General features: G+C 38.7%; 1 protein-coding gene across 4 annotated transcripts in view; it reads left to right on the forward strand.

Annotated features, from left to right (window-relative positions):
* Positions 1–23,171, forward strand: part of LOC140200486 (rho GTPase-activating protein 26-like) — a 193,425-nt gene extending 170,254 nt beyond the window's left edge. For 2 of the 4 annotated variants that reach the window (XM_072263881.1, XM_072263882.1), the window contains 4 exons: positions 3,290–3,322; positions 11,199–11,303; positions 16,259–16,350; positions 21,516–23,170. In XM_072263881.1, coding sequence (XP_072119982.1) covers positions 3,290–3,322; positions 11,199–11,303; positions 16,259–16,350; positions 21,516–21,604 — 319 coding nt within the window. In that variant the 3' untranslated portion in view covers positions 21,605–23,170. Of the gene's footprint in view, positions 1–3,289; positions 3,323–11,198; positions 11,304–16,258; positions 16,351–21,515 lie in introns of all 4 variants that reach the window. The other 2 variants (XM_072263883.1, XM_072263884.1) reach the window with 1 other exon arrangement.
* Positions 23,172–25,070: the final 1,899 nt, after the last annotated feature.

Genomic DNA, 25,070 nt, shown 5'->3' on the forward strand with positions numbered 1-25,070 from the left:
AGTTTGTGGCAGAAGAGTTGAAATGACATGGCAAAATTCTTTATTACACAGCAGGTGGTTAGGATCTGGACTTCACAGCTGAGGAATAGTGTGTCTTATTGAACTATGGCATTGAGTAGAGAACTGATTAATCACTTGAAATTGGGAAAATTGTGTGACTATGAAGGAAGGCTGAAGGAGTAAGATTAGCTAGATTTTTATTTTCTAAGCATTCTATTATCATGCTTTTTAAAAAGATGTTTCCATTTCCTACATGATTTTTCAGCAGTCAAGCACAATCTTGAGAGAGGGAATGAGTTGCTGTTACAGGTTGATAACCTTACTACAGAGTTGAAAGCCTTCAAATCCACTGGTCTTCAGCAAGTTGAATGGAAATAAGGCCTAGGTTATTGAATGATTTATGTGACCCAGCTTGATTGCTGGATCCTGCTATGCAAAGTCTGGCCATGCCTTTTGTCAGAATGGGATGTTGGTTTTCCATTGTTAAACTAGCTCACTGTCAAAATCTGTTAAGTGGAGTACTTTGACTCATGTCAAAGACAGTAATTGATTTTTATCAGTTTTAAACATTGCTACTACCATTTATGTAAATAGCCAATAGTGAATTAAAAAGCAGGTTTGAACAGGGCTATTCTGTGGTGAGGCCTCTGGAGACATAGTAACCTGTGAAACATTACTGATCGACTGCTAGGAGCAGAGGGCCAGTTTGGCCTTTTTGTCTAATGCAGATGGATGCTCAGGGTTGTGAGGCACTTCCTAGAAATTGCCTGGATGACTGAGCACTTCTTTTAATTTGGATTTCCACTATGTGCACTGATATGCTCTTGCAGTTCTAAATAATATTATAGGCAAACCTTTTATAACCTTTCAACTGCCTTTTCAACAACTGACTTTGTATTTCAGAACTCTAATTGCCAAGTTACTCTGAACATTAAAAGGCATACTAGAAAGTTCATATTGTCAGTTATCTGGAATGTTTTTCCCACTTGCAGGAGATTAATGTTTGTCAGCCAGTAATCACATACTCTGCTGGATAGTCTGTTTCTAATAACTCCAATCTTAACAAATATTCAGTACATTATTTTCAGCAGAGCACATTATAGATACATATTTATAACATATGCATATTTGTATTGATATTCTTTTCAATTTGCAAAAGCTAAATTCAACCCCATAGGTGTTATGATTAGTATACAAGAATCTAACAAGCAATCCTTTGTCACAATTAGAAATTAGGTAGTCATTCACATCAGAGAAAAGGTGGAGATGTGTGTTTCATAATAAATTCTCAGTGATGCTCCATTGTGGCATCACTATTGTTATTTGTTGAGTACTGTTGAGTTGTCGTCAACTCATGGTAACCCATGGATAGTGTAGTTGCCTATAGGGTTTTCGTGACAAGATATGGAAGTAGATTGCCAGGCCTTTCTTCCATGCAAATACTGCTGTTGCCTAGGTTGGGACCCAGCTGAATTCAAACTCAGGACCATCCTCTTCAAAGTCTAGTGCTGATGCAACTATACCACTGGCCGGCCCTACTTCTTTAGGGGTTTGCAAAGATTTGACATGAGATTTAAAACTTTGACAAACTTTTGTAGGTGAGTTGTGGAGAGTATATTAACTGCTTGCGTAACAGACTGGTATGGAAGCACCAATGTCCTTGAATGGAAAATCCTACAAAAAGTAGTGTATACAGTCCAGTCCGTCATATGTAAAGCCTTCTCCACCATTGAGCACATCTACATGGAGCACTGTCGCAGGAAGGTAGCTTCCATCATCAGGGACCCCTGTCACCCAGGTAATGCTCTCTTCTCGCTGTTGCCATCATGAAGAAGATACAGGAGCCTCAGGACTCACACCACCAGGTTCATGAACAGTTATTACCCCTCAACCATCAGGTTCTTGAACCAGAGGGGGTAATTTCGCTCAACTTCACTTACCCTATGATTGAAATAAATGTTCCCATAACCTATGGACTCACTTTCAAGGACTACTCATCTCATATTCTTGATATTTATTGCTTATTTATTTATTAATAATATTTCTTTTTGCATTTGCACCATTTGTTATCTTTTGCCCACTGGTTGAATGCCACTAGTTGGTGCGGTCTTTTATTGATTCTGCTATGGTTATTATTCTGTTCTTAAGTTATTGACTATGACCCCTAGAAAATGAATCTCAGGGTTGTATATGGTGTACTTTGATAATAAATTTACTTTGAACTTTCAAGTAATTACACGTACTGTATGTTTCAAATCCCTGTATGGTCCAAATGCAAGATAAATCACTTTTTCTTGCATTGCATACTGTAGTTTTGTAATTTCTTAAATAGCATATTGAATTATTGTGGCAAAATCAATTAAAGAAACTGGCAAGGATTAACCCAGCATTTCTAACAGTCTCATTGTAGTTTTTGTAGTTTTGTCTAATGTGGTTTTTGTCTAGCTTAGTTCAAGTCCTCTGCAGCTACTTGATTTTGATCAATGCCAACACCCTGAATTCAAAGTATGATTTGCTTTTGATGTCTGCCCACAACATTTGATATTTGAAGGTCTTAGCCTGTTGCAAGCTCCAGAAGCACTAATAAGTAGCACCAGATGATATTGATAGAAGGAATGGTGACATTTCACACCTAGTCAGAATTATTTTTTTCTCTCTTGTTACATATGACCAGTGTCTACTTTTTGTCTAGTATGTGACTGTATTAATATTAGGTAACAAAAAAGTTTCAAGATATCAAAACAGAGATGGTGGAAGTATTAGGATGTGCAGTGTCTATAGAGCAGTAAAGAGTGCTATAGTTTCACATTAAAGATTTGCAACATAATTAATTTCAGAGGACTTATGTGTGTCTTACCTGGATTCTGACTATGCTTCTGCTCAATGCTTTTAAAAGTGTAGACTAGTAAACTAAAACAATGGATTTCTGAGATGAGACTAAGTGTTGAGTTGTTATTTCTGATACTAGCAACAGAACTATAACAACAAGTATTCACCATGATGATTAAAGTTTAAAAAAAGAAGCATCTACCATTTATTCTGTAGATATTATGAAAATATGCTTGCCTATTTAAGATAGCTTGCCTACCAGTAGCTGCATTACAGTGAATTTTCTGTGCTTTGAGCTAACAGAGTGTGAATTTTGTTGGTGACTTTTGTAAAATGGCTTGCCCAAGTGTTGTTTGTAATTGTTGCTTACTGTATAAATATGAAGAACTAAAATGAAAATCTAAACCTCATTTACCAAAATAAAACAACACTGTTGACATACTATTTCTTTACATTTCAGATTAAATCCCAAACGGAAACCCAGTCTCACTAGGTATGTACATTGTAATTCATCATGAATGTGATCTGTGATTGGGTAAATGTAGTAGCAAAGCTTAACAGCCTAGGTGATAAGTCGTACTGCAAAATTTGTTTCCTTTTCTGCAGCATATATCTCCAAATATGCAAGAAGGTTTTCCAATTTAAACTCTGCTTGCATGTTATAGACAATTAAGCACATTGTTGAGTCCAGTCATGGTGTCCTTTGTACCTCCCAGTGACTGAATGTAGAGCATATTTTAAAGATCTTCTTGGTTCAAATTAACTTGCGCTGTAAGTTGACTTCAAACAATGAAAGGGACAAGAAGAAGAATTTAAAAAAAGTATTCTGATTTGACTAAATTATTCTAAGTTATTCTTGTTGAGAGTATAAATTTTCAGAGATGCCAATGCTTTAGATTCTGGTTCCAGAGATATTTTCCAAATCTCTTTAAACTCATTTAAATACTAATTATGATACTGTGAAACATCACTTAAAAAAGTGAAACTGTATTCAGTATCAGTCAAAAAAAAAATCCATTGGCTAGGGAAATCTGCCGCTGTTGCAACAAAGTCCTGAGCATGCCAGATTGTCAGAGTTTGAACGAAAAGCCTCTTATCAATAATTACACATGGCGATATTGACTGGGAAGGATGGAACCTATTTTGTCCTCCAGGCGTTATTGACCCTGAAAATCAAGTACTGTTGAGTTATATTAAACAATTATCAGCAAAACTTTGTACTTGCAATGGTCATGATTTCTTATGCAATAGAACTGTTAGGTAAATGCACTACATATTCCGTTTCATTTCTTCTGCTGGCCAGCCAGCCAGCTAAGTGACCCCTCCCCTCCACCCCCAGCATTTTCTGCTTTCCGCAGGGATTGCTCCCTATGTGACTGCATTGTGCATTCTACCCTCCCCACTGATCTCCCTCCTGGCACTTATCCTTGCGAGCAGAACAAGTGCTACACTTGCCCCTACACCTTCTCCTTCACTACCATTCTGGGCCCCAAACAGTGCTTCCAGATAAGGCAACACTTCACCTGTGAGTTTGTTGGGGTCATATACTGTGTCCAGTGCTCCGGCTATGGCCTCCTGTATATCGGTGAGACCCGACGTAGATTGGGAGACTGCTTCGCCAAACACTTACGATCCATCCGCTAGAAAAAGCAGGATCTCCCAGTGACAACCCATTTTAATTCTAGTTCCCATTCCCATTTCAATATGTCTATCCGTGATGTCATCTACTGTCGCAATGAGGTCACACTCAGGTTGGAGGAACAGCGCTGTGTATTCCGTCTGGGTAGCCTCCTACCTGATGGTATGAACATCGAATTCTCAAACTTCCAATAATGCCCCCCACCACCCCACCTCACCACTCCCCATTCCCTTTTCCCTCTCTCACCTTATCTCTTTGCTTGCCCATTGCCTCTCTGGTGCTCCCCCCTCCTTTTCTTTCTTTCTTCCTTGGCCTTCTGTCCTATTAGATTTCCCCCTCTCCAGCCCTGTATCTCTTTCACCAATAAACTTCCCAGCTCTTTATGTTACCCCTGTCCTTCCAGTTTCTCCCCCCCCCCCCCCCCACCTTTTAACTCTACTCCTCACCTTTTTTTCTCCAGTCCTGCTAAAGGGCCTTGGCCTGAAAGATTGACTGTACTCTTTTCCAAAGATGCTGTCAGGCCTGCTGAGCTCCTCCAGCAATTTCTATGTGTGCTTGGATTTCCAGCATCTGCAGATTTTCTCTTGTTTGTGAGCTAAATTACCCATTGTTCTTCCTGTGACATCCTGCCCTGCCATTCCCATTCTCAAATAGTCTTGCAACATTTTCCCCTTTTATAAGTTGTCCAAATGTCCACATTAACCAGTAAACTTACCTGTACAACTTTGGGAAGTGAAAGGAAACAGGCATCTGATAGAATCCCACGCAATCCTGGGAAGAAGGTGCAAGCTGTAGAAAAGTGGTACCCAAGATCAAGGTCAAACCTGGGTCCTTGGAGCATGGAGGCAGCAGCTGTAACTGCAGCACACTGATACTGTATCCATCTGATGGTGTCAGTGCATTGCTGTCAGTTGACAGGAACATCCTTGTACAATGAGATCAGAATCAGGTTTATTATCACCGGCATGTGATGTGAAACTTGTTAACTTAGCAGCATCAGTTCAATGCAATACATATTAAAGAAGAGAAAAAAAAATAAAAAACACAAGTAAAACAATTACAGTATACATATATTGAATAGATTTAAAAAAACGTGCAAAAAACAGAGATACTGTAGATTTTAAAAAAGTGAGGTGGTGTCCAAGGGTTCAATGTCCATTTAGGAATCAGATGGCAGAGGGGAAAAAGCTGAGTGTGTACCTTCAGGCTTCTGTATCTCCTTCCTGATGGTGACAGTGAGAAAAGGGCATGCTCTCGGTGCTGAATGTCCTTAATAATGGATGCTGCCTTTCTGAGACACCACTCCCTGAAGGTATCTTGGGCACTTTGTAGGCTAGTACCCATGAAGAAGCTGACTAGATTTACAACCCTCTGCAGCTTCTTTCAGTCCTGTGCAGAAGCCCTCCCCATACCAGACAGTGATGCAGCCTGTCAGAATGCTCTCCATGGTACATCTATAGAAGTTTTTGAGTGTTTTTGTTGACATGCCAAATCTCTTCAAACTCCTAATGAAGTATAGCCTCTGTCTTGCCTTCTTTATAACTATAACAATATGTTGGAACCAGGTTAGATCCTCAGAGATCTTGACACCCAGGAACTTGAAACTGCTCACTCTCTCCACTTCTGATCCCTCTATGAGGATTGGAATGTGTTCCTTGTCTTACCCTTCCTGAAGTCCACAATCAACTCTTTTGTCTTACTGACGTTGGGTGCCAGGTTGTTGATGTGGCCCCACTCCACTAGTTGGCATATTTCACTCCTGTACGCCCTCTCGTCACCACCTGAGAAACTGCCAATGATGATTGTATCATCAGCAAATTTATAGATGGCATTTGAGCTATGCCTAGCCACAACAGTCATGTATATAGAGAGTAGAGCAGTGGGCTAAGCACACACCCCTGAGGTACGCCAGTATTGATTGTCAGCAAGAAGGAGATGTTATTACCAATCCACCCAGATTGTGGTCTTCTGGTTAGTTAGGAAGTCAAGGATCCAATTGTAGAGGGAGGTACAGAGGCCCAGGTTCTGCAACTTCTCAATCAGAATTATGGAAATGATGGTATTAAATGCTGAGCTATAGTCGATGAATGGCATCCTGACATAGGTGTTTGTGTTGGCCAGGTGGTCTAAAGCTGTGTGGAGAGCCATTGAGATGGCATCTGCCATTGACCTATTGTGATGATCGGCAAATTGCAACGGGTCCAGATCCTTGCTGAGGCAAGAGTTCAGTCTAGTCATGACCAACCTCTCAAAGCATTTCCTCACTGTCGATGTGAGTGCTACCAGCTGATAGTCATTAACGCAGCCCACATTATTCTTCTTAGGCACTGGTATAATTGTTGCCTTTTTGAAGGAAGTGAGAATTTCCGCCCATAGCAGTGAGAGGTTGAAAATGTCCTTGAATACTCCTGCTAATTGGTTGGCACAGGTTTTCAGAACCTTACCAGGTACTCCATCAGGACCTTCTGCCTTGCAAGGATTCACTTTTTTTAAAGACAGCCTAACATCGGCCTTTGAGACGGAGATCACGGGGTCATCAGATGCAGCAGGGATTTTCACAGCTGTATTTATATTCCCCCTATCAAAGCAGGCATTGAAGTCATTGAGTTCATCTGGTAGTGAAGCATTGCTGCTATTCATGCTATTGGGTTTCACTTTGTAGGGAGTAATGTCTTGCAGACCTTGCCAGAGCTGCCGTGCATCCAATGTTGCCTCCAACCTTTTGAAATTGTCCCTTCGCTCTTGAAATAGCCCTCTGCAAATCATATCTGGTTTTCTGGTACAGGCCTGGAAAGAGCTGCTAATAATTCAGATACGACATAAGACCCAAAATGTTGACACTAGAGTTCTTTTTTGTGTCTATGGTCTCTTTCTCTGTATTGGTCCTTTTACCACAATATCAGCTTGTATTTTCTCCATATACTTCACACAACTTTATGCTTGTGTTTCAGGATTCTAGCATCTCAGATCTGTTGATGTTATTTCATTCATTACCATTTCTCTTCTTGGAATGTACTGCCTTGAAATCCTGCTTTTTATTTTGTCATGGTCTCTGTTAGTCTATCTGCCTTCAATGCTTTTCATTTTATGTGCTCTCTATTATGGTCCATTCACAATCATCTCTCCTCTTTCTAGCTGACTCATTTTGAACTAAATTCCCTTCGTACATCCTTTCTGTGCATTTTCAGAATCTCCTTTCTACTTAGCTCTGTCAGTCTCATAATTCTTATTTAATATTTTCTACAAGATAACTTTTGATATTTTGAGGTTTATTGGCATATGAAAAGCATTATATCCCTTTAACGATTTTTCTGATCCGCTCACTGAAGACTTAAAATTTAGCATATTCACGCATAAGTTCTCTCAGCAATAGCGTCCTTTATTTCTTTCAGTCATGTATAGATCACTGCAAAGCTGTCATTGAGCGGCTAGTTCCATCTCTGATCATTCAGCATTCAGCTTCTGGGTTGTTATGACAACAGAGACAAAGAATATAAACATCCTTCACAAATTTCATCAGGATTACCCAGTCCTTACCTCCCTCTTAATGATATGAATCACTGATTCAGAATGTTATCCAAATGTATTATTCGTAATTCGTCATAAAATTAGAGAATACCAAGTGCATCTTTGTGGCCAGAGCTTTTCACTTTGGTTACCATTTACTAAAACTGCTGAAAAGTCAGCTCTGGTGGCTATCTTTACATATGTTACTACATCTGCTGAGTATTTCCAGCATATTCTGAACTTACTCCAGATCTCCAGTTTCTGAACATACTGAAACAAAGTTTTGTGCTACATCCTTGACACAATTCTTTCCTCGTGTTGAATCATTCCAAATGATCTTTTCTGTTCCCTCATTTATGTTCTGTGTTTGTCATTGAGTCATACAGCAAAGAAACGTGCTCCTCAGCCCAGTTCATCCATGGTGACGTTGTTGCCCAATCAGCAAGTTCCATCTGCCTATGTTTGGCCCTTAGCCCTTTAAACCTCTCCTATCCATGCACTAAAACTTTCCTTTTAAATGTTCCTAATGTGCCTGTCCCAGCTGCTGTTTCTGGCAGCTCATCTACGATGTCTCTTTTAAATCTCTCACCTCAGATCACCCATCTCTGGGAAAAAGACTATGTGATTTCACACTGTGTGTGCTCCTCATTATCTTATTACCTCTGTCAGGTTACCTGCCCCTAAACTCATGATAAATCTTTTCTGCACTCTTTGTGTTTACTAACATCTTTCCTTTAAAAGCGTGATCAAAACTGTATGCAATACTCCAAGTATGGCCTTACTAATTCCTTAAGTAACTACAATGTTACCTCCCAATTCCTATACTTAGTGCCCTGATTGATGAAGGCCAGCGTTCGAATGTTACCTTTACCCTGCCACCCCCCCCCCCCCCCCCCCCCGGTCACCTATCTGTGACATCATAACCCTCAGGGCCTTACCCTGGTTTGATATCCCAAAATGCATTACCTCACATTTATCTGAATTGAAAGCCATTTGCTAATCCACAGCCCACATACCTAACATCAAGATCCCCCATGATGTTTTATAACCTTGAACACTGTGTGCAACATCAATTCTTTTGGTATGACTTGCAAACTTACCTAATATATCTATGTCCAAATCATTTATATAAATTACAAACAACAGAAGTCCCAGCACCAACCTCTGTAGCCTTCCATGAGATATAGGCTTCCAGTCCATGAAACAACCTCAACCATCACTCTGTACTTCCTAGCATGAACAAATTTGAATCCAATTGGCTATCTGTTCTAGCTCCCATGCAATTTAAGCTTCCAGACTATCCTGTCAAGAGGAACTGTGTCAAAGGCCTTGCAGAGTCAATTTAGACAAAATTCACTGCCTTACCTGCAGCTATTCTCTTGGTTATCCCCTTGAAAAGCTCTCAAGAGATTTGTCAGACAAAACTTCCCACCCACAAAGCTATGATGACTGATTTGAATCAAACCTCTCTCTCTAGTTGTTGGTATTCTGTCACACAGAACCCACTCCAGCAACTTAGCCACCACTGATGTCAGACTGATTGGCCCTTAGTTTAATGGTTTGTTTTTGCCACACTTTTTGAACAATGGCACCTCATTGGACTCTCTCTAGTCCTCCAGAACCTCACCTGTAGCTAGAAATGATGCAAAAAACTCTGTGAGGACCTCTGCATTTTCTTCCAAAATTCCACCAGGGCAGGTCCTAGGGATTTAAGGCCTCAAATACCTCCTTCCTTCTAATTTTAATTTGAATGTGGTCAAATACAACACCACTCATTTCCCCCATTTCCTTAGTTTACATAATTTTCTCCAAAGTAAAAACTGAAGAAAAATATTTATTAAAAATGTCTCCCATTTCTTTTGATTCAATACGCAGATGGCCATGTTGTGTGCGGAACCTAATGGAGGGGGCCTAGTCTGGTGCTACTCAATTAATTTCAAAGCCACTATCTATTGTAGGTCACAATACTACATCAGATCCATATATATTTTTGCATGTCATTGATTATTTGCCCCACTTGAAGGCTGGCCATATTCTTTTGAAATTGTATAGACTTAGTTTCAATTTTGTTTTCACAAATCCTACATAGAAGCATCATAGTAAATGCCATTCCCAGCAGCAAAAACACAGTTTGGAACTCATTAGTCATTTCCAAGGCTTTCATGTAAGGATTGAGTTTAATGTTTTCAAAGTACTTTCTGTTGGAGAAGGCTGAAAACAATGCAGCCTGTGGCAGAGAGGTGAATTATTGAATGTATATTTAGAACTCCTGTGTTCACCGTGCAAGTGAAAAGCTGTCAATTTCACATTGTAGTCATGGTAAAAATTGTGAAGCCATAAGCTGTTATTATTGATTTGCAATTTCTCTGATTCTAAATAAGTTAATTTTAAGTGGAATTTAGCATTTTTTTGTTGCTGGTCTAAACACTGGAATACCTTCCTTAACAGCACTGTGGGAGTACCTTTCCCTGAAGGTTCACCACCACGTTCTTGAACAATTATCAGTTAATGTTAGCCTTGTTACAGATACCCAGTTCTTTAAAAATAAATAAATAACCAAAAAAAAGTCAATTGTCCCCTAGTCAATACTACTACAAAGTCTGAAGCCATTTTGGTTGTGCCATGTTATTTACATCGCTGCTATGAATGGGAGGTGCCCTCTCACTAATTTTTTGTTCCTTTGTGTTGCCATTCAGTAGCTCTGATACATACTTAAGTTCATATAGTATTTTGTTTTGGAAGACACCTGACTTTGAGTTGTCTTATTGTACTCTTGTGAAGAATCAATATTCTTAGGCAATAATTGCTAAGGAGAGGTATTGTTATGTATACATTTCGCAAGCCCATGATGAATGTAATTGTAAAGTTGAAGATTCCAAATCAGATTTTCCCCATTCATTCCGCTTTGATGTGTTAACCGTGAGAGCTGTGAACATTGAATGTAATAGCAATAACTCTTTCTGGTATTCTTTGGATCAGGCATTTTAACCAACGAGCAGTTAAAATATCATTAACATACTGTAATTAAGTACTTTCTAACCAATTATCTTTGGAGCTCAGTGTCTTACAGTAAAAACTCTTGTTCAAATGGGATGTAATAGACTTACTAACCTGAGGCTTTTGCCTTGCCCCTAAAATTATATCCTTTGCTTTATGCCATTATTTTAATTTGTTGATTTTTGTTTATTTTCAGTTTTTTTTAATACTCTTGCTTATTTCCTAGTCCTCTTCCTCCCAGTCCCAGCTCACCACTCTCACCCACATGGCCCATGGTTTCTGCACCTTCAAGTCCAGTTCCTGTTTCCTCCAGTGACTCTTCCCCTCTCAGGTTTGGTACCAGTTTACCTTCTTTTTATCTTAGTTAATTTTAATGCTTTGGCAAAACTCAGCCTTCAACTAGAAGTTTATTTTTACAGTTTGCTTGGATTCTGTGTATATATTAGCATTGATATCTTCTTTCCCAGCAAGTTACGCTTGTTACTTTACACCATATAGGGAAATATCTAAGCCATAGTATAGTAAAATTTAGCTAATTTATATATTCAAGATTGAGTTCTTCTTTGTGCAAAAATATTTCAAAGTAAGCTGCCAAATTTTATGATGTATTTTTGTTATGGCTAAATATTCAGTCTAATATCATAAAAAGCTACAGGAGTAACTTCCAAATAAATTCAAAATTGCTTTATTTGATTATGCATCATTTCATGTTAGACGTGCGAAAGCATCATCCTTTTTATTTGTTTCCCATGAAAGTAATATTTATTGGAAGCAAGACAATTATACAGCAACATTTTTACTCTTGATACCTCTACACAGATGAGTGAATGAGGAAATCAGCTATGTAAGCATTATTTTAAGTGTAGTTGACGCTGTTCTATGATGGTTTAAAGTCAAATTTTTGAAAAAAAGAGTTAACTCATTTAAGTTAGAAATGAGATGATTGTTTTCTCCATTTGAGCTCATTAATCCTTGGAATCCATGCTTCAATGAAGTGTGCTTTGGTTCATTGTCCTGCTGAAAGATGAATTTCCTCCCCAGTTTAAGCTTTGTGGCAGAGACTAGTAGGATTTTATCCAAGATCTCTCTGTATTTAGCAGCATTCATCTTCCCATCAATCTTGACCAGATTTTCAATCCCATAACATGGTGCTGCACCATATTTTACAATAGGGGTGGTGTTATCTAGTTGATGTGCAGTATTAGATTTACGTCACACTTACCACTTAGTCTTGAGGGCAGAAAGTTCCACTTTAGTCTTATCCGACCACAAGACCTTCTTCCACATCTTTACAGTATCTTCTCAGTTATGCCTTGCAAAGTCTTTTCAGGCAAGGATATGCTTTTTTCGTTTGCTAGGCTTTCTTATTTGTAACTCTTCCATAAAAATGCTTTTTGTGCTAAACCCTAGAGATTGTGGAGCCATGAACTTCATCTCCAGTTGCAGCCACTGACTTCTTCAGCTCACTCAGAGTGACTATTGGTGTCACATTAGACTCTCTCACAAGTATCACGCCAGCAACTAAGTTTAGAGGAGAGTCAGTGTGGCTGCGGTTTTATATTTTTCTCCACTTTTTGTTAATGGACTGCACTGAGCTCCAAAGTATGTTCGGTGCCTTTAAGATGGTTTTGTATCCTTCCCCGGATTTGTGCTTCTCTATTATCATTTCCCTGACTTGCCTTGAATGCTTTTTTGTCTTCATTTTGGATTGGTCTGTTGAAAACCAACCATATTGTTGGACATTACAGAGACAGGTGTATTAATTCTTATGAATTCATTGAAAACAGGCGTTCCTCCAATTTTCTGCATCAACAAATTGGGTGAATTGGTAAGGTAATGCTACTGAGGAAAGTTAGCATAGGGGATAAATACTTTTTCAGCCTCACAATTTTGGTTTTCAATTGTTAATACATTGTTGACAGGTTTTGGAATTTTCTTTTTATTTGACATGATGCACAATCTTTTGTAGAATTGCTTAAAATTCCTACTTCATATTTTAAAATTAGAAAATGATAGAGTTAAATTTGAAAACAGCTGTGGGGGCTGAATACTTTTGAAAGCACTGTATTGAGGAAATATAGAACACAACAGCAGATTGCTGTATCTTTCAAGTCTTCTCCACCTGAACAAAAGATGGAACCCTGGATTAATTTTCCATTGAAATCTGGAATCCGCAACTGTGTAGTATTCCTTTAGTATTGTAGTAAAGTATGAGGTCAATTTTAACCCTGACTTGAACTCTAGCCTTCCTCTTTGGGAGCTGGGAATGATAAAAAAAAAGTATTAGGTATTGACAATCTCCATCAAAAATAAGCACAATATTTATGTGATGGCCGAGTTAATTTGCTTGCCTGGAGTAATGCCCATGTTCTCACGTGGCAGTATTTAGCAGTAGTAAAGACATTACTGCTGCTAAATGCCCCGCCATAAAATTATGCTTACCAGAGTAAAGTATTTGGTGAATGACATACAAGTAGCTATAAAAAGTATTCTCTCCCCGCCCCCCCCCAGAAGTTTTCATGTTTTATTGTGTTACAACATTGAACCACAGTGGATTTAATTTGGCTTTTTTTGACACTGATCACCAGAAAAAGACTCCTTCATGTCAAAGAGAAAACAGATTTCTATAAAGTGATCTAGATTAATTACAAATATAAAACACAAAATAATTGCATAATTACCCACCCCCTTCAAGTTAGTATGTAGTAGATGAACTTTTGGCAGCCTTGAGTCTGTGTGGATAGGTCTGTATCAGCTTTGTACATCTGGACACTTCAACTTTTCCCCTTTTTTCTTTACAAAACTGCTGAAGCTCTGTCAGATTGCATGGAGATCATGAGTGAACAGCCCTTTAAAAGTCCAGCCACAAATTTTTAATTGGATTGAGGTCTGGTCTCTGACTTGGCCACCCCAGCCCATAAACTTTGTTGTTTTTAAGCCATTCCTGTGTAGCTTTGGCTTATGCTGGGGTCATTGTCTTGCTGGAAAACATATCTTCTCCCAAATCTCAGTTCTCTTGCAGTCTACATTAGGTGTTCCTCCAGGATTTCCCTGTATTTTGCTGCATTCATTATACCCTCTACCTTCACAAGCCTTCCAAGGTCTGCTGCAGTGAAGCATCCCCACAGCATGATGCAGCCACCACCATGCTTCATGGTCGGGATGGTGTGTTTTTGATGATGTGTGGTGTTTGGCTTATGCCAAAGATAGCATTTAATCTGATGGCCATAAAGATCAATTTTGTTTTCATCAGACCATAGAACCTTCTTCCAGCTGACTTCAGAGTTTCCCATATGCCTTCTGGCAAACTCTAGCCGAGATTTCATGTGAGTTGTTTTCAACAGTGGGTTTCTCTTTGCTACTCTCCCATAAAGCTGCAACTGGTGAAGCACCCAGGTAACAGTTGTTGTATGCACATCCCAACTCAGCCACTGAAGCTGGTAACTCCTCCAGAGTTGTCATAGTTCTTTTGTGGCCTCCTTCACTAGACACCTTCTTGTACGGTCACTCAGTTTTTGAGGATGACCTACTCTAGGCAGATTTACAGCTGTGCCATATTCTTTCCATTTCTTGTTGATTCACTTAACTGTACTCCAAGGGCTATTCAGTTACTTGGAAATTTTCTTGTATCCATCTCCTGACTTGTGCTTTTCAATAACCTTTTTGTGGAGTTGCTTGGAGTGTGCTTTTGTCTTCATGGTGTAGTTTTTGCCAGGATACTGACTCAGCAGCAGATGGACCTTCCCAGATACAGGTGTACTTTAACTACAATCAATTGAAACACCTTGACTGAACACAAGTCTTCAGAAACAGTTTTCCATGAAACTAATTATGTGACTTCTAAAATCAGTTGGCTGCACCACTGATGATTTGGTGTGTCATATTAAAGGGGGACGGATACTAACGCAATCAATTATTTTGTGTTTTGTATTTGTAATTAATTTAGATCACTTTGTAGAGATCTGTTTTTACTTTGATATGAAAGAGTCTTTTTCGTTGATCAGTGTCAAAAAAGCCAAATTAAATCCTCTGTGATTCAATGTTGTAAAACAATAATACATGAAAACTCTCAAAACGTAAGATCTATATAGCAAAAGTAGTACATTCAAACTAACTCCACTATGAATAGATGATGATGGCCAGGTCACATGATTCCTATTTTAATCTTTCTGTCTTGAAACAGTTGGTTCAGCATCTAATTGATTATTGAAATTGTATACATTATACAAGATATAAATACCTAAGTCCTTCAGAAAACTGGATTAGCACAAGGCTACTTTTGTTCATGATCAATAATCAGAACTTAGAATAAGTTACTAGATCTTATTAGAGAGATGAATGAATTAATTAAAAATTAACTGAATGCCAAAATGATGGTAATGCCGACTCATGTTGATGAGGTGGAATGCCTTTTGTTGATAGTGCTTAGTATCTGAGCATTTGATAGAAGTTTTGTGAGTAGTGCTGCAGAATCTGACCACTCTGATTGAATTTTTTTTATCAGGTAACTGGGTGTTATTGAGGGCATAGTATTAGAGGTGACATACATGGACCTCATTTATGTCTTTGACGAGATCCCTTGAGAGTGAGCAAAAACACACAGGCCATCGAGTCCAATTAAATTTGGCAAACTGGATCCATAACTGGCTTGGAAATGGGTGACAGAGGTCGTTTTAGTGACTGGATGCCTGCTACCATTGGTGTTCTTCATGGATCAGTGCAGGAACCTTTGCTGTTTATCAGACATATAAATAATTTGGATGTGAATGCAGGAGGCATGGTTATTTAAGTTCACAGATGACGTGGGGATTGGCAGAGTCATGTATAGTGTATTGAAATGTGTATGTTATATGCTGGCAAAATAGGCAGATAGAATTCATTCCAGATGAATCTGAGATGTTGCATTTAGGGAGAACTGATGAAGCGAGGAGGTACACCATCAATTGTAGGGTTTGAGGGAGCAACAATGGTAGAGGGACCTTGGCATAAGTCTGCAGTTCCAGTTTCAGTACAAGTACTGTGGATAACTTAGTTAGGAAAGCATTTGGGATGCTGACCTTAATTATTTAGGGTTCTGCAGGCAAAATCAGAGGGGTTATGCTTCAACTTTTTAAAACCTTAAATCATGAACATAGGAGGTTCAGGACTGTCCAGCTCAACAACACAACACAACACATGGTGCTCACCAGTCATTGCTGGTTCTGCTGATACTGAATATAGATCAGTGTGAAAATACTAGTCTACCATTAAAATAGAGATTTACCATCTCTGCTATTCATTTAATAGTTCCCAAAATCGCAAAGCTCGAGCCCTTTATGCATGTAAAGCAGAGCATGACTCAGAATTATCCTTCAGCGCTGGAACCATCTTTGAGAATGGTAAGTGAAGGAATCAAACTTTGTCCTAAACTTGGTTGTTTTAATAGCAGTTAGACTTTACTGTAAAAGAATATGCACTATAGCTGAATATTCCTTTGTAATTGTGTTTCTGCTTATTTCTAGTACAGCACCATAATCCAGATAGAATCAGCCAAACTGACATAAAAATTGGAAAAAAAATGGCTTTAAGTTTCCTCCTCTTACACTGCTTCTAGATTCTGTGTGAATGCGTCAGGACCTGCTCACAAAATTGTGATATTCCACTAATTGACCCCTCAAATTGAGTTCATCTTCAAATCTAAACATAAGTTACAAAGTAGCTCACTAGAATAGGCGAGCAAAGCTACTGAATGATGCAAAAGCTTTTTTAAAAAAAAGTTCATTTATAATTTTATATTTAAACCAGATTATTCAAAAGTGGAGTTAAAATAAATAAATCAGTACCAGGTCAACAACCCTAAATCTATTAAAACATTTTTAAAAAAGAAAAATGGGTCAATTTAGGTTACTGGATCAGAAAACTACACAAATTGAAAATTCTAAAACCAATAGAGAAAATCTGGAAACACTCAAGCAGCATCAATGGGAAGGAAAAGAGTGTTGTTCTGGGAGGACCATCTGCACTGGAAAAGTGAGAAAACAAACGTGTTAAGTTGTAGATGGCGGGGGGGACTCAAGTGAACAGGCAATAGCTATGGCCATGTGCAAACTGCAGTTATCAAATCAACAATTATCTTAAAATGTACAGAAATGCTGAACTGTCTTTGGAGAGGCAGAAAGTGAAACAAAGCAAAGTTCGTTGTTGCCAAAGACTTCAACATGCCCTAACAAAAGATGAGGTACTGTTCCTAGAGTTTACATTGGGCTTCGCTTGGGGAGCAGTGTAGGAGCTGAAGGCAGAGAGGTCAGATTGGGTAGGAAAATTAAGGTCCTGGTAAGAGGAAACTTGGGCCAGCTCTGTAGACTAAAGAGATGTATTTGACAAAGCAGTCACTAATCTGTACTTGGTTTCTCAGGAGATCTCAGTGTGAGCACCAAATTCTATAAAATAAACTGGAAGAAGTAAGTCTATGTGAATTGCTGCTTTCCCTTCCAAAGACTTTTGGGTCATTTGAGAAAGGCTGGTGTTGCAATTTCTGCTATTGTATATTAAAGTGTAGCAAGAGGAGACAGGTTAGTGGAAGATGGAAGAATTGACTCTGAGAGAAGGAAAAGATGTGTCTGATGTTGGAACCCAAAGGAAGCAATAGACAGTAATCTGCAGAATGTGCAGGAGAGGGGGTGAGGATAAAGAGAAAGGTATTTATGTTGGGAACTTTCCTCAGGCACCTTCCTCACATGCAATAGAGAGAGAGCACTGCTTTTTTGCAAGTTACCATTGCTACACTTTTGATTGGAAAAATTTAATGGAAATTGAAGAAGAAATTGTTCAATGTAAGAATATGTTCAAAAAGATGAAGAAGAGGTGTGAAAGGGCGTCCCTTGTGTCTTTGTTCAGAACAATAGTCAAGGAGGAAGTGAAGAACCATCCTAATGTAGAGATGAAGATGAGTAAGAAGGAAACTGTCAGTATGGCATAGGGATCAGAGGTTTCACATACATAAATGGGAAAATCCTGGATAAGGGAAGAAAGAACAGTCATAGTAGGTGGAATTAAATTCTGTGGGGCAAGAACAGTCTGAAATAATGGCCCTACCAGGATGCTCATGCTTTCGGCCTTGGTAGTGATGTAGAAGCTATGAGGGTGGGGGAAATAGAGTCATTGACTGACTGGGAAACAATGACCTTATTTTCAGTGGGGTGGGTTACAGGCTAGAGAGAGATATGAAGTTCTGAAGAGCTGATGTATAGTGTTTAGCATTCATTGTTCGTACTACATTCTCTAAAACCAAGAGAAACTCAATACGTATGATGTGGTTGCTTTGCTGACTACCTTCCTGGCAAGCATAACCCTGTGCTCTCAGTTGCAAGTCCCCTTAGTTCCCCATCCTACTCCCATTCTGACATCCCTCCCTTCAGCTTCAATGCCGAACAATATAAGCAGGAGGATCTTCTGCATTTGTATGTTGAATTAACATTTAAGCAATCGTTCCTTTTTCTTTCATTTTTCTGTCTTTCGCCACAGATATGGCTCAATCCCCATTTAATTTTTTTCTATTACATCCTCAACTGCTGGGGTTTATTAAACTTAGTTCGTATTGTGACAACTTTGGTTTACTCCGACCATAGACATTCATTCTGTTCCCTCTATCTCTCTCTCTCTTTGCATCTTAAATGTGCTACAGGTTTCCCCCGCCATCCGAAGGTAGAGCGTTCCTATGAAACGGTTCGTAAGCAGAAATGTTGTAAGGTGAAGAAGCAATTACCATTTATTTATATGGGAAAATTTTGTGAGCGTTCGCAGACCCAAAAATAACCTACCAAATCATGCCAAATAACACATAAAACCTAAAATAATATGATCCTCTCATATCCCTTTTCCCAATTACCAGTCCAGCTCTTGGCTCCATCCCTCCCCCTCCTGTCTTCTCCTATCATTTTGGATCTCCCCCTCCCCCTCCCACTTTCAAATCTCTTACTAGCTCTTCCTTCAGTTAGTCCTGACGAAGGGTCTCGGCCTGAAACGCCGACTGCACCTCTTCCTAGAGATGCTGCCTGGTCTGCTGCGTTCACCAGCAACTTTGATGTGTGTTGCTTGAATTTCCAGCATCTGCAGAATTCCTCATGTAAGAGCTCATAAGGGTGTTACATTTAGCGTAAAGCTAGACATAATTAAGCGTTTCGATCATGGTGAACGAAGTAAGGACTAAGTCAATTCAGCTTGTGGAAGCTGACGAAGATGATGTTGAAGAGGTTTTGGCATCCCATGACCAAGAACTGATGGATGAAGAGCTGATGCAATTGGAAGAGAAAAGGATAACAATCAAAACCAAATGCAGTAACGAAATGAACATGAAGCAACTGTGAGAGATTTTTGCTGCAATGATAAAGAAAGACTTTAATTTTGAAAGGGTACGTAGGTTTAGGGGATATTTGCAAGATGGTTTGAGTCCTTACAAAGAACTGTATGATAGAAAAATGCGCGAGGCTCAGCAGTCAAGCAAGCCTTCCACATCAGCCACAGCAGACGACGAACCTCGACCTTCGACATCAAGGCGGGCAGTCATAGGAGAAGATGAGCTGCCTGCCCTAATAGAAACAGATGAAAAGATGACACCCCAGTGTCCCACCACCCCAACACCCAGGCCGTGGACAGATACTGTACCGATACGCGGAGAATGCAGCAGTAGCCGGGAGGCACACAGCACATCTTTAAGAAAAAAGCCAAAATAAACATGCTAATTAATTAGGTGCCACCCAACACATAATTGTCGGCCCAGATCATAGATGATGCAGTCGGAAATTGGCACTGATCTGGGCCGACAATTACGTGCCGGGTGGCACCTAATTAATTAACATGTTTATTTCGGCTTTTTCTTAAATATGTGCTGTGTGCCTCCCGGCTACCGCTGTACCCCTGCGTGCTTTGCGGTAATGTATCAGTCGGCGGCCTGGAGGGTGGGGGCCACTGCACCACCCAACCTGCGACGACTCAGCCTAACACACCATCATCAGTGTGCTCTGCGCTGTCTTCCCAATTCCAGTAAGTGATACTACATTGTACATACATTATTTCTGCTTTATATCGGCTGTGTATTTTTACGTGTTATTTGGTATGATTTGGCAGCTTCATACCTTAAAAGTTACTGGAGAGCGCTTGCGCCGTGTTTTTGCCAACAGCGCTTGCGTGAGATTTTCGCTACGGAGAACAGTGCAGTAATGATTGTGGAAAAGTATTTCTACTTCATATAGGCTGTGTATTTATCATATCGTTCCTGCTTTTACTATATGTTACTGTTATTTTAGGTTTTATGTGTTATTTGGCATGATTTGGTAGGTTATTTTTGGGTCTGTGAACGCTCACAAATTTTTCCCATGTAAATAAATGGTAATTGCTTCTTCGCTTTACGACATTTCAGCTTACAAACCGTTTCATAGGAACGCTGTACCTTCGGATGGTGGGGGAAACCTGTACTAGCATTCCAGCATGCCCTTTAAGGGTACACTGGAAGTGAGGGTACAGTAGTGGGACAACAACTCATCTAGTAGTGGGCTCTCTGCAGAAAACTTCATTTACCCACACCCAAAAAGCACAGACACAGGCATTAAGGCAGTTCATATTTTTCAAAGCCTTTTTTTGTTGAGTACTAAATATTTTGCCTATTTATTCTTCGAGACTTGGCTGGGCTCTTTCTTTGTTGAGTCTGTGCTGTGGCCAGTGGTGGTAGTGTGGCTGAGCAGATGAGGAATGTGTTGAAAAGTTGTGGGAATGTTGTGAAGGTGTATGTGGGAGGTGTGGGGTAGAGGTGGAGATCAGTACTGACACATCAGTGGTGCTTGAAAAGAGGGATAAGAAATTGGACAGTTTAGTTTGTGGGAGGGAGGAGTCATAGCCAGCAGGTGCCAGTTGGTTTAGGGAGTCAGGGATCACAAATACAGAGGGAAAATAGTGGGGTTGGGAAATTTGCAGATTTAGGGAATGACTGGAGACCAGGGATATGGAAAGCAGTGAGTGGGATGAGTGGAGATTTGTAATTTTTTTTTTGCATTAGATGATTTCCAAGGATTTGAGCAAATAATTTATTTACCTCACTTACCAAGTCCAGCTTGGGCTGCTAATGAAGCTATGTTATCACAAGTGTGCCCAACTATACCTGGCCTCCAGGCTAATATGCCAAGTTCTATTTAACTCTAGAACTTGGCATATTGGCCTGGAGGCCAGGTGTAGTTGGACACACTTGTGACATAAGGAATGATGTCACTTCATGCATTCCATACTCAAAAGATTCAGAGATGTCTCAGTGCGGGGGACAGTGATGTTCAGTTTTAAGTTGCCGGATAAAAAGTGTCACATGATTGAATTACTCACCAATACTGCTAAAAGACATTACTTAAGTATACAGTATATACTTAGGTCCAAGTTAGGATATTTATTAGAGTTCACAGCTTAATACAAGTGTAGTATCTTTTCACTTCATGAAACTCAGGTTCATTAAAAATAAGTTTGTTTGGTTGTGTTGTGAGCCTAACTTCTGATCTATAAATAATTGATGTGTATTTTTCAGTTCATTCATCTCGGGAACCTGGTTGGCTTGAAGGAACACTGGATGGGAAGACTGGACTAATTCCAGAAAATTATGTTGAGTTTCTATAGCCAAATATGTGCAACATTATAGCTGAGAATTACATGGTATCCATGGGAATCAATGAAGATATGAACATTATTTCAGTTTTGGCATTTTATTCTATTGCAGAAATGCAGTGAGGATATTGAGTGAACTGGAGATTATTTTCAATTCAAGCTTATAATGTCCTGTATGGATATGATTCACCATTAATTTATCAAACCAGAGCCTGTAATTATTTCATAAGTATTTTGTTTTTACTTCAAATACTTATGTTTGTGAAAGTAGGATTTATTTTATCTGAACTAGACAGTAGAATGTATATAATGTAGATATTCATTCTACTTAACTGTTGCAAATATCTATATGATGTATGTAGTATGAAATGGGGGTTTTAATTTGGAAAGTGGGTTTACCATTTCTTCAACCTAAAGTATTGGATTCACATATTTTGATGATACAATTGAAATACGGCATTACAGAAATGCAAGTGGCTCGGCAATGGTCACATTAATGGTCAAATAGGTATAATGAAGTGAAGGTGAATTATTGTCCATTTCATTATTTTTAAAGCATAATCATTTATATGGCAAACATTACTTATCTATTTTTCAAATTACACATTAATTTCATATTTTTAAAAATATGTTTAACATAAAATTTAATACTTTCCATGTTGTAAAAGAAGAAATGAATTTTAAGGATGGAAATGTTAAAGTATAGATATGTTTAAATATAAGTGTTTTTAACATTTTAAAAAAAGACAATCAGCCAGCAAGTGGAAGACATTTCTATTGACTTTGGCATTCCACTTATGAATAAACTGCTTTGAGATGGTAACAGAAAACATTTCTGTTAAGTTTACTATACATGCTTTGGCAGCTAATATTTTAATTGCTTAAGGTAACTGCACAGAACTGATCAAGTTTAGGATAAATTTAATGATTTCAACAAATCACCTTTGAAGCCTGGAATTTCAAATCAAACACAAATTTGCATTTATAGAATATAATCTATTCCAGTATCAGATATATTGTACCAAAGGTTTTCCATCAGATTTTTAAAAATAGAACCTCCTGCCTTGATTTGACAGTATGTATGAGCATGCATAAAGAACTATGAGCTGCGTGTGTGTGTGCGTGTACATGTCTTGAGTGCGCCTTAAAACAAGCTTCTGCCTAATCTACTCATCTTGCAGATCTAACTTCTTCACAGAATAGATATTCAACTGCTAGTTAGAAGCAAGTTGAAAAGAAATAGGTAATGAAAATCTGAGGGAAGAAACACCGTCCTTCATGGTCTTTATCTATTCTGCTTGTGGAAATTATTTGCTATAAAACAACCACTTCTTTCTGCTCTTAACAAAGTTTGACTTTTTAAAGATTTAAATCTATAGCAGTTATTTTGTTTTAGGAACTGTATCTAATTTTAAAGTTTTCTTTTAAACTCATTACTTCTAACTTAATCGTGCTAATACTGCTGAAGCCTGTGTTTTGTGATAATTAATGAATTTTGTTGCAATGGTTGAAATAGTTCTACATTATTTACACCCTAGTAGTTCTTCACTCAACTATCAGTTGCCAATAAAAACTTTTTTTATGTGATAATCAGAGTTTGATTTATACAGCGGAAGAGGATTGTATTTTCCTAATTAAGGCAGTAGCACAGACTTGCACTCTACTTTTACTTAGCCCCTTAAGTGACTTAGGCCATTGTTTAAACTTTGAATTCTCTCTCATTTTTACACAATTGTTTACAAAATGTATATATAGTTTTTGTTTAATCTCAATAACACCCTGTAAAACAAGGGAAATTTTATAATAGGAAAATGTCTGTTAAATGCATTTTTAAAAGGAGAAAACAAGAGTGACAGAAGATTCAAGAGGGTATTTCAGAGTCCACATAATTAAAATCAAGTAGGCAATTTTGGAAGTCTATATAATTTGGACAATGTAGGTTCAGGCAGGTATAACTCTTAGAAAAGAAGAGGAGGTAGGCAAATACATGGTCAGACTATCACGACATAAAACATTCTGTCAATAAATTAGTGCAATCAAAGGAAATCAAACTGATATTAATTTCAGATTTTTGTAAAATAGTACATAGAGTAAATACCCATAGAGTAATAGAAAACTACAACACAGAAACAGACCCTTCAGTCTATCTATTCCATTTAACTGCCTAGTCCCATCAACCTGCACCTGGACCATAGCCCTCCATGCCTCTCCCATTTATGTACCTACCCAAACTTCTCTTACACATTGAAACCTAAATTGTATCCACCTCTTACGCTCATAGCTCATTCCACATTCTCACCACCTTCTGAGTGAAGATGTTTCCCTTAAACATTCCACCTTTCACTCTTAACCCATGACCTCTAGTTGCAGACTTACCAATCCTGAGAGTAAATGCAAGCAGGTTTATTTCTATACTCATAATTTTGTATGCCTCTATCAAATCTCCCCTCAATCTTCTACATTGTAGGAATTCAATATTTCCTTATAACTTAGGTCCTCCAGTCCCAGCAACATTCTTTATGATTTCCTCTGTACTCTTTCAGTCTTACTTACATCTTTCCTGTAGGTAGGTGACCAAAACTGCATACAGTACTCCAAATTAGGCCTCAGCAATACAGCTTCAAAATGATATCCCAACTCTTGTACTCAATACTTTGACTATGAAGGCCAACTTCCCATGCTGGACCTTGTATGTTGCCTTGCTGAGATCAATATAGACAACATTCACTGCCTTGACTTCATCAACTGTCCTGGTAACTTCCTCAAAAAACTCTGTAGCATTGGTTAGACACAACCTACCACACACCAAGCTGTGCTAACTATCCCTAATCAGTCTCTGTCTATCCAAATACTCTTACCTGGTTCCTTAGAATACCTTACAGTAACTTCCCCACTACTCTACTGATGTCAGGCTCACTGGCCTACAATCTCCTGGTTTAATTTCAGAGCATTTCTTAAAGAGCAGAACAACATTAACCATACTCCAATCCTCTGGTACCTCACCTGTTGCCAAGTATGATTTAAATATCTCTGTTAGGGCCTCTGCAATTTCTAGACTCACTTCTATAGACTGCGTCTATCTCCCAAGTAAATACAGATGCAAAAATCTATTTAAGATTCTCTGCCCCCCCCGCACCAATCTCTTTTAGCTCCATGCATGGATTACCATTCTGATCTTCCAGAGGATCAAATTTGTCCCTTACAATCCTTTTGCTCTAAACATTTCTGTAGAAACCTTGAGGTTCTCTTTCACCGTGGTTATTAGAGCAACCTCCTTTTTAGCCTTCCTGATTTCCTTCTTAAGTGTTCTCTTGTATTTCTTATATTCTTCAAGTATCTCATTTGTTCCTATCTGCCTATAGCTGTTATGTACCTCCTTTTTTTTTCAAAAACCAGTGTTCCCTAAACCCATTATCCGTACCTTTTATTCATACAGGCCCATACAAGCTACTGTATCTACTCTCAAAATTTCACTTTT

The sequence above is a fragment of the Mobula birostris genome, chromosome 7, assembly GCF_030028105.1.
Source record: "Mobula birostris isolate sMobBir1 chromosome 7, sMobBir1.hap1, whole genome shotgun sequence".
Taxonomy (NCBI): Eukaryota; Metazoa; Chordata; class Chondrichthyes; order Myliobatiformes; family Myliobatidae; genus Mobula; species Mobula birostris.